At 46.2% G+C, this 12,201-nt stretch overlaps 1 protein-coding gene across 2 annotated transcripts in view; it reads left to right on the top strand.

The window, feature by feature from the left end:
• The window catches only part of Bcl7c (BAF chromatin remodeling complex subunit BCL7C), a 41,975-nt gene extending 34,729 nt beyond the window's left edge, over positions 1–7,246 (top strand). For both annotated transcript variants that reach the window (XM_031388421.1, XM_031388422.1), the window contains exon 6: positions 6,272–7,246. In XM_031388421.1, the coding sequence (XP_031244281.1) occupies positions 6,272–6,469 (198 nt within the window). In that variant the 3' untranslated portion in view covers positions 6,470–7,246. The remainder of the gene's footprint in view (positions 1–6,271) is intronic.
• The last annotated feature ends 4,955 nt before the right edge of the window (positions 7,247–12,201 follow it).

The following is a 12,201-nucleotide window of genomic DNA, read 5'->3' as shown; positions in this document are numbered from 1 at the left end:
AGCTTGGAAAAACAATAAACTGAATCCATACAGATGTCCTGTGACCCACAGACCCTCAAGCCAGTGTGGGAGCAGGGGAGAGATCAGTGAAAGGCTTGGGGACTTCTCTCTAGAAAGGCCCATGCAAGACTATGTCCTTGAGGAAAACACAGATTAATGGCACTGCTGGCCATCTGAAAGAAGCAAAGCTCAGTCATCTATGCATCAGTCTGGCCTAGACAGCAGTTATTTGGACCCTGGAGATGATTGAACGTGACCATACACTCCCATCAGGCAGCGACTCCAACGGCAGCTGCTGTGTGGAGCAAATCAGTTCAGCTTTTGATGTTTGTCGTGAAGCTAGCTAGCATCCTGGCCTTTTCTCTGTGCAAGGTATATCCATCAAAAGAAGGGTTTCATGGCGTCATTGGCAGAAGTCTAAAGGAAGAAGCCCTGTCTCAAAAAAAAAAATTACAGTGTGTGTATGTGTGTGTGTGTGTGTGTGTGTGTGTGTGTGTGTGTGTGCACTCATGTGCTGCTTTTCTACAGCATCGTATGAAGGTCAGAAGACCGCTTAGGCCAGAGAGACAATGGGAAGTGGTTCTCTGCATCCACTGTGTGGGTCCTGGCCATCCTCTCAGCCCTCAGGTTTGGTGGCAAGCACCTTTCCCCACTGAGCCTTCTCTCTGGTCCTGACTTTTCTTTTTTCTCATTTTATTGCTTCTTAGTAGCCAGAATTGGAGAGGTTCATTGAACACAGTACAATTGTGTCATTTCCAGTGGGTTAACATATTACTCTACTAGGGCACTGAGGACAAAGTCAGTGGCTCACACAGTAGCAACTTATCTTTGTTGTTGTTTATAAGACAAAAAGGTAATGAAAATTTTTCAGTGGGTATGTATAATGCAGGATGCTAAACAGTTATGTGAGACTGTCCCAGAAACGTAAAACAGTGGTCAGTGTTGAAAATGTCACATGCCATCATTGCGTCCTTTGTCTCCTTCCACCAAGTCCCTTGGCTTATCTCTGCTCCTCTGTTTATCTTTAGAAACAATGTATATCTTTCTTTAGTTAATTCACGAGCTAAGCTCTAGTTCAAAAGGTTTCTCTTTAACCTTACCACATATGATGCCAATTATCCTTGTAACTCTTCTGCTGCATCTCTGCATCCCAGCAGGAGGCTTCTCTCATCTGAAGCCTTTCCAGTCTGTCTTTGCAGCTTCCCTGGCTTTGCTGATGGCATGGCCCCAATAACCATATGAAACACCAGATGGAGCAATCATATAGCCTTCTGCACCATCATTTACACCTTAAGACCCCCAACATGAAAATTGCCTAAAGGTCTAAGAACACTGTAGTGTGTACAAGCATGTATGTGCATGGCTGTTCTGTCTTTGAAATGTTCTAGGGCAGGGGTTTTCATTCTTCCTAATGCTGTGACCCTTTAATACAGTTCCTCATGTTGTGGTTACCCCAACCATAAAACTATTTCCATAAACAGTAATTTTGCTACTGTTGTAAGTCGAGGTGTAAATATCTGTGTTTTCCAGTGGTCTTACATGACCCCTGTGAGGGACTGTCTGACCCCAAGGTGTCACAGCCCACATGTTGAGAACCACTGTTCCAGAGGTTTCTTACAGCCAAAGTTAGACCTCAAGTTGAAGCATCTCCTCTTATTACATCTGCTAACAAATGAACATCTCCCAACAAGCCTATATTATATATAATTCTAATGTGTTGATCAACATCAAAAAGTCGTTTATTAGAGTCTTTGTCCTGAAGTTTAGAAAGCACTAGCTTTTCTACCCAAGGCATCGCTCTCTTTATATCTGCTCCCAACAGTTTGGCACAGCCTTCATGGTATGCTCAACTTGAAAACCTCTTTCATGCCGGGTGGTGGTGGTGGGGGCCTCAGAGGGCTTCCAGGTCTGAAGTGCCTTTCCTGCCAGAAACCTATTTTGTCACAGTTCTGAGAACTGCGATGAGACCTCGGCAGGTTGTTCTTCAGGCACCTCTTTTCGTTTAGCTATCTTTTCTGAGTCGTCACATGGTCTTTCTTGGTAACTCTGTAATTACCCCAGCGATCATGTGGGATTAGAGCTAATCCTAATGAATTAATTTTTAATTCAGTTATCAATCATTCAAGACCCAATTAATATCCAAGTGTGGCCACTTTCTGAAATACTAGGAGTTAGGACTTCAGCATGAATCTGAGGAGGCGATTCCATTCAGACCCGGAGCTAGGAGTGAACAGATTTGCAGGCGTTACCCTTCAGCTACAGGACCAAGAACAGCCTCACCACAGGGCTTTGTGGGGCGTGGAGCACTTTCTGTAAGAAGTCACTTTTGCATGGGCAGCAACTTTCCACGTTCCCGAAAGTGAACAGATTAGCTGTCTCTGCCAGGGCTACAGAGTTCTTGTTTGCTTGTTGTTTGGGGGTAGGGTAAAAGAGTCCATTAATCACCCACTTCCTGAGCTCTGGACCCTGTTACAGAGCTAATCACTTAACCAGCTATGTCTCAGAGATCACACAGGTCTCCCCTAGCAAAGCCTGGAATTTGGGAAACTAGAGCAGAATCTAAATAGGCTCCTTTTTAAAGGGAAGATGGAGGACAGCTAGGTGTATAGACGTGTCATTTCGCCTTCCTAACCACCATTTTTCCTCAGTCAATCAGGAAGAGCTAGGAGTATGTTACACCTTTGGACTTCCCTCCAAAAGGGATAAAAGGGAATCTCAGGGTTGTGGCAACTTTGTTCTCTCCAGCTGCACTCTTACTCGAAACAAAGTACATCTGTTTTCTCTTGCTGCTTACCAAACTGCCACAAGCAGGCGTGGTGGCACACACCAAGTCCTCCAGAGGCAGAGGCTGGCAGATCTCTGTGGGTCCCAGGGCAGCCTGGTCTACACAGTGATCCTATCTCAAAACAAACAAACAAACACCAATAACAAAAACCCAATCACCAAACAAATAAACATACAACGCAGAACAATGGCACTGACATAAGTTCATAGCTAATACAACACGTTTCTTCTTTACAATATCATAGCACGTGGGCTTTACTAGGTTCTGAGCACAGGGTCTCAGGAGGTAAAGTTGAAGTGTAGGCTGAGTTAAGCTAGTGGCCTGGGGAAGAATATACTTCTGATCTCCTTTAGGATGTTGGTCAAATTCTGTACTTCCCAGGTACATTCATGCCTTTGTCAGCTCGGAGCTCCCTGATCTCTGTCATCACTAAAGGGCTCCTCCCCTCACAAACCCAACAGCAGGCTTTCACGTCTTGAGTGCTTGGAATCTCTATTTCCTCTTCTACCAACTGGAGAAAACAAAACAAAACAAAAAAAAAAAAAATAGGGAGAGATGGCTCAGCAGTTTAGAGCACTTGCTGCTCTTGCAGAGGAGGGGGCTAAACTCCTAGCACACTTCATCACAGTACTTTAATGTTGGAAGGAATTAAGGAATCTCTCTTGCCCAGACCCCTGAGACCTCTCTTCCAAGGATTTGTTAGGTCTAGACTAGCACAAAAGAAGAAAATATGGGGGGCTGGAGAGATGGCTCAGCAGTTAAGAGCACTGACTGCTCTTGGAGAGGTCCTGAGTTCCATTCCCAGCTACCACATGGTAGCTCACAACCATCTGTAATGGGATCCAATGCCCTCTCCTGGTGCGTCAGACAGCTACAGTGTACTCATATAAATAAAATAATCTTAGAAAGAGAAGGAGAAGAAGAAAAAGAAGAAAATATGGGGAAATCCCAGCGCAGAACAGAAAGTCTATTACAGTCTCTAGAGAACTCAGCCAGCTCCTTTCCTTGGTTGGTTACAGCATCTATAATGTCTTATTGTTGTTTTGAGACAGGATGTCACTCTGAGGTCTTGACTGGCCTGGAACTTGCAGAGGATTGCCAACTTCTGTCTCTTAGAGTACCACACCTAGCCTACTTTGTGTGCTTATATATATATATGAATGTTTTGTCTGAATATATGTTATATGCTCCATGTCTGAAGTACATAGAGGCCAGAAGAGCAGACAGGGTCCCTTGGAACTAGCATTACAGATAGCTGTGAGCCACCATGTGGGTGCTAGGAGTTTAGCCCCCCACACACACTCCCCCCTGTCCTCTGCAAGTGCTCTAAACTGCTGAGCCATCTCTCCCTGTTTTGTATATATATTTTTTTGTTTTGCTTTGTTTTTAAATATTTTGTGAGCTGGAGCAATAGCCTAGTGGTTAAGAATTCTGCCAGAGGACCTGAGTTTGGTTCCTAGCACCCATGTAGTGTTTCAAGGAATTCTACACCCTCTTCTGCCCCACTTCTGGTACCACTATGTACATGGTGCGTGTATGCATGCACACACACACCCTCCGACCCACCCACCTGCACACCCACACTCACACCCCCCACACACACACTATTGTATTTTGTAAGTTTTAGAGACTGGATCTGGTGACATATAATTTTAATCCTAGAGGGCAAAGGCAAGAAGCTCTCTATGAGTTCCAGGGTAGCCAGGGGTACATAAACCCTGTCTCAAAAATAAAACCAAAAACCAACAACTTCAAAAAAGTTTTGTAACTAGGAGAAGTGGTAGTGGGATGCTTGGGAGAGAATCCCAGCACTTGGGAGGTAGAGGCAAGAGGATTCGGAGTTCAAGGTCATCCTTCGATGAATTCCCATTAGCCTGAAGTATATTAGGTCCTACATATCTATATCTGTATCTATATCTCTATCTTTATAGCTATTTATATGAAGATTTCAAACACACAAAATAGATATGGCATGTGGAATCCTATGTTTGCCATTGGACTTTACTAATTAGTAACTTGTGGCCACTATCTTATCTCTTACCATCATCACTATTGCTATAATTCAAAAAGTTTTTTTAAATTTATGACTTTTTTTTTTTTTTTTTTTTTTTTTTTTTGCGAGACAGGGTTTCTCTGTGTAGCCTTGGCTGTCCTGGAACTCGCTCTGTAGACCCGGCTGGCCTCGAACTCAGAAATCCACCTGCCTCTGCCTCCCAAGTGCTGGGATTAAAGGCATGCAGCACCACTGCCTGGTGCTTAGTAATTTTTTAAAGCTTACTGAGTTGAGAACTTTAGGGTTTTCAAGTTGTTACAGCTTGGACAGTGACCACTATCTAATGCTTGACTTTATCTTTGTTTCACCGCACCTGACATCCTTGAAACATTTCCGCTTTCTGGTATCAGCAGGGCGTTGTAGACATCTTTATTTTTTTCTTTCAAGGAACTGGACCAGCTTCCCACTAAAGACTCCTCTTGGCTTAAATAATGACTAGCAGGGTTGGTAGGGAGTAAGGGACAGGTTTCCCACCATGGACAGATGGAGAATGTCCTAAGGTAAAGTGTGTCCTGCCTTCTGGTCTGTCAGCTCACAGTCCACGCAGTAACGTATGCAGTCGCCCAGGTTTACAGTGTGAGGAAATGCTGGGGCTGTTATATAAGCAAGCCCAAGTGTCTGTCTGCAGAAGCAGCTCCTTCAACTCTCTAACCAGGCTGCGCTTCAACTTCTGACTTCTGTCAGAACACAGAAATAGATTTTCTTGGTAAATTGTTTGCCTGGCAAGCTTGATGGTTCACATAAATGCCTTGGAGGGGAGGGGATGGTCTCAAGATGGCTGAGCCATTTAAGGTGCCTGTCACCAGACTTGACAGCCTGAGTTCTATCCTGGGGATCCATGTGGTGGGAGAAGAGAACCATGTATCAGTGTGTTCTGATTTCCACAGGCGAGCTTCTGCTCCCCTCCATGCACACACAACAAGTAAACGCCTTCTTTTGGATTTTGTTTGCTCTTTGCTTTATTTTTGAGACAGTGTCTCACTGTGTAGCCTTAGCTGTCCTGGAACTCCTGGTATAAACTAGACCCTTGAACTCACAAAGATCCACTTGCTTCTGCCTCTTAAGTGCTGGGATTACGGGCATGCATGACCATACTTGGCTTTTGTTTGTTTGTTCGTTTTAAGCTGGGTTGGCTGCACAAATTTGTAATGTCAGTGCTGAGGCGGTGGAGACAAGTGGAACCATGGGACTTCCTGAACAGCCAGCCTAATCAGATCTTGTCCCAAGAAATAAGATGAAATGTGACTGAGGAAGATACCCAAGGGTCCCTCTCTACATGTGTTTGCGCACACAAACAGGCACACACACAAAAACACAGACTAGGTGTTTGCAGTATCCTCCCCACGCTTCCTCTGTTAGGGACTTCTGTGCTCTTTCCATCATGTGTGGGGAAGGAGAAGAGAAACTATTCAGCATTTCTTTTCTGCCTGCAGGATTCCGGCGTGAGAATCACCAGGAGAGCCCTCCAAGAGAAAGGCTTGAAAGCAGAGCCCCTCAGGAGACTTCTTCCCAGGAGGGGCCTCCGGACAAATGCCCGGCCTACGTCCACGGTTCCAGAACCCAGAGCTCCCGGAAGTGGGAGCAAGGCCCAGAGGGCACCCAGGACGATACCACAAGGGAAGGGGAGGTGAGCGGGTCCATCGCCCAAGGGGAGGCCCTTAGGTCTTCCTTAGCTGCCCCAAGATCCAATCATTTACCCACACCGCTTACGAGTGGAGAGGGCTTTGGAGCTGGGCACCCGCAGCCAGCAGTGGAGGTTGACAGCCAGCTCTCCACTTGTCCCTGTCCTTAAATTATGGATCCACCCTGCTTGCTGTGGGTCCAAAACTACAGGGCCCGGGCAAGTCACAGACAGGGAGTGTCTGAGGACATCTCTAGGTGATGCCTAGAAGCAACTTGAATATACAAAAAAAACGGTGGATCCTGTGCCGATTTGGCCACCTCCTCACATACTAGGGCAGCGGTCCACCAAAGGGCCAGGCATGGTCCCCGGAGGTGACCTTCGACCTTTAGAACTTCAGTATCTACACTGGTGAGGAGCCCTGCCAGCAAGACGTGAGCAGTGGGCAGCACCTGAAGCACGGGGCAGAAGGTGATACCACAGTTTGTGAATGGTGTTGAAATTCACACTTGTGTGGTAGTTTGCCCATGTGTAGAGACATCACTCCAGCAAGCAGCTTGCAGCCTCCCCCTGCTCCCACAGGCCTGTGGACTCTGGGCCTGCTAAGAAGACATGTGCCAACTAGGATGCCAACTTTGCCTCAGGTCAATTGAGGGGCGCACATGGCCTAGTGACCGTTCAGACCAGGCCACGGCCTCCTGCTCCAGGAGTGGATGGAGACGTGTGGTCCAGCACTGCCAAATCTACCTGGAAACTACCCACTTTGAGAAACTCAAGGCAAATGAGCCATTTGAGTCGTTCCAAGGGCTTTCTTTCATCAACCTCTCGCCTCCGACTTAATAACTTACTGGCTTAACAATTACTCCTGCCGTGCCAGGAGTTAATGTCTCCCGTTAGAGAGCTTACTGTACTACATATTGCAATTTGTGGGAATTATTTACTACAACACTCCTATGTCATAGATCCTGTTACTTCCACATTTTACAGATACAGAAACTAAACAGCCAGGAGGTTAAAGAGCTTGCCCCAAGTCACACAGTCTGTGGCAGAGCCAGCATTCAGATCCAGTCTACCTGCCTGACTCCACAGTCCCTGCTAGTGTACTGCTTCTTGGGCTGGGCATGCAGCTGGGGCTGCAGCTGTGAGCTTGTTAAGGCATTCATTTAAGGAGCATCCATTTTTCTCAGTGGCAAATGGCATAGGACTTTTAATTTTAACTTTCTTCTGTCTGACTTTCTCTCCTTCCTTCCTTCTTCCCTCCCTTTCTCCCTCCTCTCCTCCTTCCTTCCTTCCTTCCTTCCTTCTTTCCTTCCTTCCTTCCTTCCTTCCTTCCTCTGCTGGCCTGGAACCTACTAGACCAGGCCAGCCTTGAACTCACAGAGGTCCGTCTATCTCTGCCTCTCCAGTGCTGGGATTAAAGGTGAATGACATCATACCCAGCTCAGGACTTTTTTTTTTTTTAAATAAGGTAAGCAATTGCTCTATGGGAGCAAAGTAAACTTTGTGTCCATAACTGAGATGACATGGACATTCAGTGGTAAGGCCAGTGACTTGAGCTCAGCCCCTGGGTCCCTCAGATTCCTCTCTGGAGTGCCACTGATACAGGAAGCACCCTGTAGGCCTAGCTCCTGTGTGGAGCTGTCATGCCGCATGACGGGAACTTCAAGTAACAAACGTTTATTAATTAAAGACTTCTGAATTACCAATGGGGCAGAAGTTTGCAAATTTCAAACAGATACTAGTTTTTAAGATTCAGAAGTGAAAAATAGGATTTCTGGGGAAAGAAAGTCATACTTTCTATTTTTCATAACCCTCTGTATCTTGAAAACTAAGAAACTCAAAGTTCATAGTAGTTTAAAAGAGCTGTAAGCCTTAAATATTCAAAAGGGAGAAACTGCCAGTATGTGTCACTGGGTAGTATTTGAATAGCAAAATGTTTACGAATCCAATTAGATTCATAGTACGCCAGAATCATGAGTTTAAATTGCTGATATACTTATTTCCAAATACATCATTTCTCAGAACACCCTGGGATTTGTATAAAACACACAATGCATATGAATGCATTCACATTTATCTTATTTATGAGAATCACACCACAGGAAGAGCAGCACAGATACCTCTTTAATGTCAGGGCTACAGAAATGAGGACTGGCCTGGGATGGCACCCCTCAGTTCTTGGCTCTCAAATTCTAAGGATGTCTGCCTTCTGTTCATGTGTCAGCACTTCCCAGTCCTGCTCTCTGACCTGACACAGTGGCTCCTTATAGCCAGAACTCCTCTGTGCTGATGAGCATCGGTTATTAGAGACCAGTTTCTGATAGTATGTTTCCTGGTTCCTCAATTTATTTGCTGATTGGTTTTGTGATTCAAAAAACAAGCAAGCAAGCAAGCAAACAAAAACAAAAATAACCACCGCCACCAATCCCAGGTTTCCCAATAGCAGTGTCAGCAAGGAATTCTGAATAGACAAAGTCCGTGGGGCTGAGCGGGAGCAGTGAACAAGTGAGAAAGCCTTTCCGAGGCCCAGCCATGGAGGCTTCATGGAGTCAGAACGCTCTAGCTCAGCCAGTCCTTGGCATGAGGCCTCTGCTGAATCCCTGACCTCCGAGCTCCAGTTTAGTGGGTAGAATCCTACCTAGGAAGTGATACTCTTACTTCCTAAGGGGACATTGTTGAAGGGTTACCAGCATGGCTTTGGAGTCAGACAGACTGTGGTTCAAATCTTAGCCTCATGACTTTCTACCTCTTTGATTTGGGGCAAGTTCTAACCGCTGGATTTTTCTCTTCTGTAAAATGGGGACATGTACTCTATTTCACAGGGCTGTGGTGAATTTCAATGAGATCACTTATGACCCATTTAAGTCGAAGCAGGGTCCGCTGTATGTATTTGATCCATGTAGGCATTACCCACTGTATCTACCTCACAGGGCAGTTGTGAGGATGAAGGGTGGAGGAAAATACTGGGGTGCTTTTAAGCTGTGAAGTGATCCGTGTTTACCTCTCTTTCCTCTGGAGATGGGGAGATAGGACGTTACTGTCAGATGCTAGTAGAATGCCCAAGGAGAGGGCCTGGTATGCTTCTGTCCATACAGTGTGGCTGCGCTGAAGGGGAGGTGCTGTGCTAGGTGCTGGTGGACAGGGTGCGGCATGCCCTCCGGTGAGGGTTACTGCAGTGAAGTGGAAAAATTCAGTGCCTATGGCTTACACCGTTGGGAGCAGGGATAGAGCAGATCCAGTTTTAAGAAGGATGCTAGCTGGGGGCTAAAGTTTGCCTAGCATGAGCAAGGGCCATGGATCTCATATCTAGCACCTCAGGAAAAACACAACAAACAAGCAAACCCCTCTTCTTGTTTAAAGGTTTTGGATAAAGAAGAGTGTTGTGAACGTGTGTATCCACTGTTTGCTTTTTAAAAAGGATTCAAATAGCACCAAGGCCTGTGTGCAAAAGTGGTGAGAAGTGACTTCAAGTGTTTCCATTGCTGGAAGCCATGCCCCCTCCTACCACAAGTACAGATTTCATTCTGTAGCATGCAGACCAGATGCGGGTCCGAGGGCCCTCCCGGGGCAACTCTCCAGGATCCCGACAACAGCCGCACAAAATAAATCCTAGTGCATTTAGCAGATCAGAGGCTGGAGACTGGGAACGTCATGTCCAATGCCCAAGGCTGCACAGGTTCTATGAGGACAGAATCCAAGCCAGTCACATGGATCGAGGCTCCTCCACTGCCAGTCTCAGATCGCTGATCTTGAACAAGGATAGCGTGCAGAAGAGTAAGGTTCCATGCCTAGGTGCCCTCCTCGACCTCAGCTGCAGCTCTTGCTCTTGACCTCATGCTTCATCTCCAGTTATCACTTTCCCAGCTTAGCCCTTAAGTCAGCCTCCTCCGGGCACCATCTTTAGATTCAACTCAAATGAGGCACCTCTCATTTTAACCAGACTGCCTCTCTGAACACCACCCTAATCAGCTCCTTGGCTTCTTGATGTCCCCTTGGAGAACCTGAAGTATAGGTTCCCTGCTAACTCAGTGGCATTCCTCAGCACATCGCTTGTGAGGTCCCACTCCTTACAATGGCCCTTCAGTTTCAAACTCATGTGGCCCACGGGCTATTTAAGGATCCTTCAAAGTCAATGCCTCTTGATTAAATTATTAAGACTAATGTTTAAAACTTCAGGGTGTGTTTTCTGAGAGTTGCCACCTGGTTGGAGATAAAGCTAGAGAATAGGATTCACCTTTTCGTCTACCAGCTGGTTACTGAGTGCCCAGTGGTGTACCAGCCAGCCTGTGCAGGAGATACATTTGTGAACAAAACAGATCTGAGCCCTGATGTCAGGAAGCCTCCTCCAAACAACTAGGGTAGATGTAACCAGTGTTCCCTGAATACAAATACCTAGCCTGGCATGGTGGCACACACCTATCATGCCAGCCCCTGGGAGCCAAAGTAAGAGGATCAGGAGTTCAGCCATCTTTGGCTAACCTGGGCTACAAAAGGTCATGTCTCAAAAAACAAACAAAATACACACTATAACTGTGAGAAATGTTATGAAGAGAAAGGCCAGCGTGCTGTGAAAGAACACAGTAAATAAGTGTGGGGCGTGTTAGGACAGTGACAACATGTGCCCGTATATGGCGAAGAGAATCCTGTGTAAAGGCAGTAAAAGAGCCTCTGAGGGGAGAACGGGCTTATTGTGTTGGGAAACTGAGGCAGCAGTGCACTCAGTGCTGCCGGACTGAGCCTGCCCCGGGCCGGGTGGGGATGGTGTCAGGGACCTCGAAGACCACGGTAAGGAACTTGCATTTGGGTGTTTAACTTTTCTTTGGAGACAATTTCAAAATTACTGGAGTGTTACAAGAGTGGTACAAGAGCTGTCTGCTGCACACTTTGGCTGTAAACTCCCTGGCTGACCTGTAAACATTCCGTTCACCTGAGTTACCACCCGAGTCTACCTGTGATGTGTACCCATAGCCTGTAGTCTGAACTCTGAGAATAAGTTGCATACGTCTTGTCTGTTTACACTTAAAATGCAGTGGAGATCTCACACAGTAACGCCTCACCCGCCACACTGAATTTATCACTGGTTGGTGGCTCTGCACTGTTGGTTTGTTGGTCGTCTCTCCGGTCACCTTTATTAGCATCTTCCCTTTAGGATGAATCACGTCTGCGAGTGATGTGGATCATACGTTGTGCTTTCTTGCTCGTATCTTTTAATGTGGCATAGAGTTTCTTTCCTCTCTGTTTGAATAGACTATTTCTCCTTTTGGGTCTGTCTGCTGTTTCTTTGTCATCACATACGTGGTATATATCCATGGTTAGAGGAGTGTGGAAATGACCACCCCTCAGGGTCAGAATGGAGGCGCGCAGTGTCTGTCTGTCTACCTGGTGACAGACAGTTTTTTGACACAACATCTCTCCATAAAGACCAGGAAGTCCTTGAGCTCCCTGTGTAAACCAGTCTGGCCTCAAACTAACGTGCTTCCGCCTTTCAAGTTCTAGGATTAAAAGCGTGCAATACAATGTTTTTAAAGTTCATTTTTAGACCTGGGGAGTTTGGCTCAGTGGTTAAGAGCACAGCTTCTCTCCCAGAAGACTCTGGTCAATTCCCAGAACCTTATATGGCAGTTCACAACCACCTAGCTCCAGTTCCAGAGATCTGATGCTCTCTTCTGGCCTCTAAGAATACTGCATATACACTGCACAGACACACAGTCAGGCAAAACACTCATATATATATATATATAT

The sequence above is a fragment of the Mastomys coucha genome, unplaced genomic scaffold (assembly GCF_008632895.1).
Source record: "Mastomys coucha isolate ucsf_1 unplaced genomic scaffold, UCSF_Mcou_1 pScaffold21, whole genome shotgun sequence".
In the NCBI taxonomy this organism is placed as follows: Eukaryota; Metazoa; Chordata; class Mammalia; order Rodentia; family Muridae; genus Mastomys; species Mastomys coucha.
The sequence above is the reverse complement of the archived record's forward strand: the minus strand, read 5'-3'. Positions and strand labels throughout refer to the sequence as shown.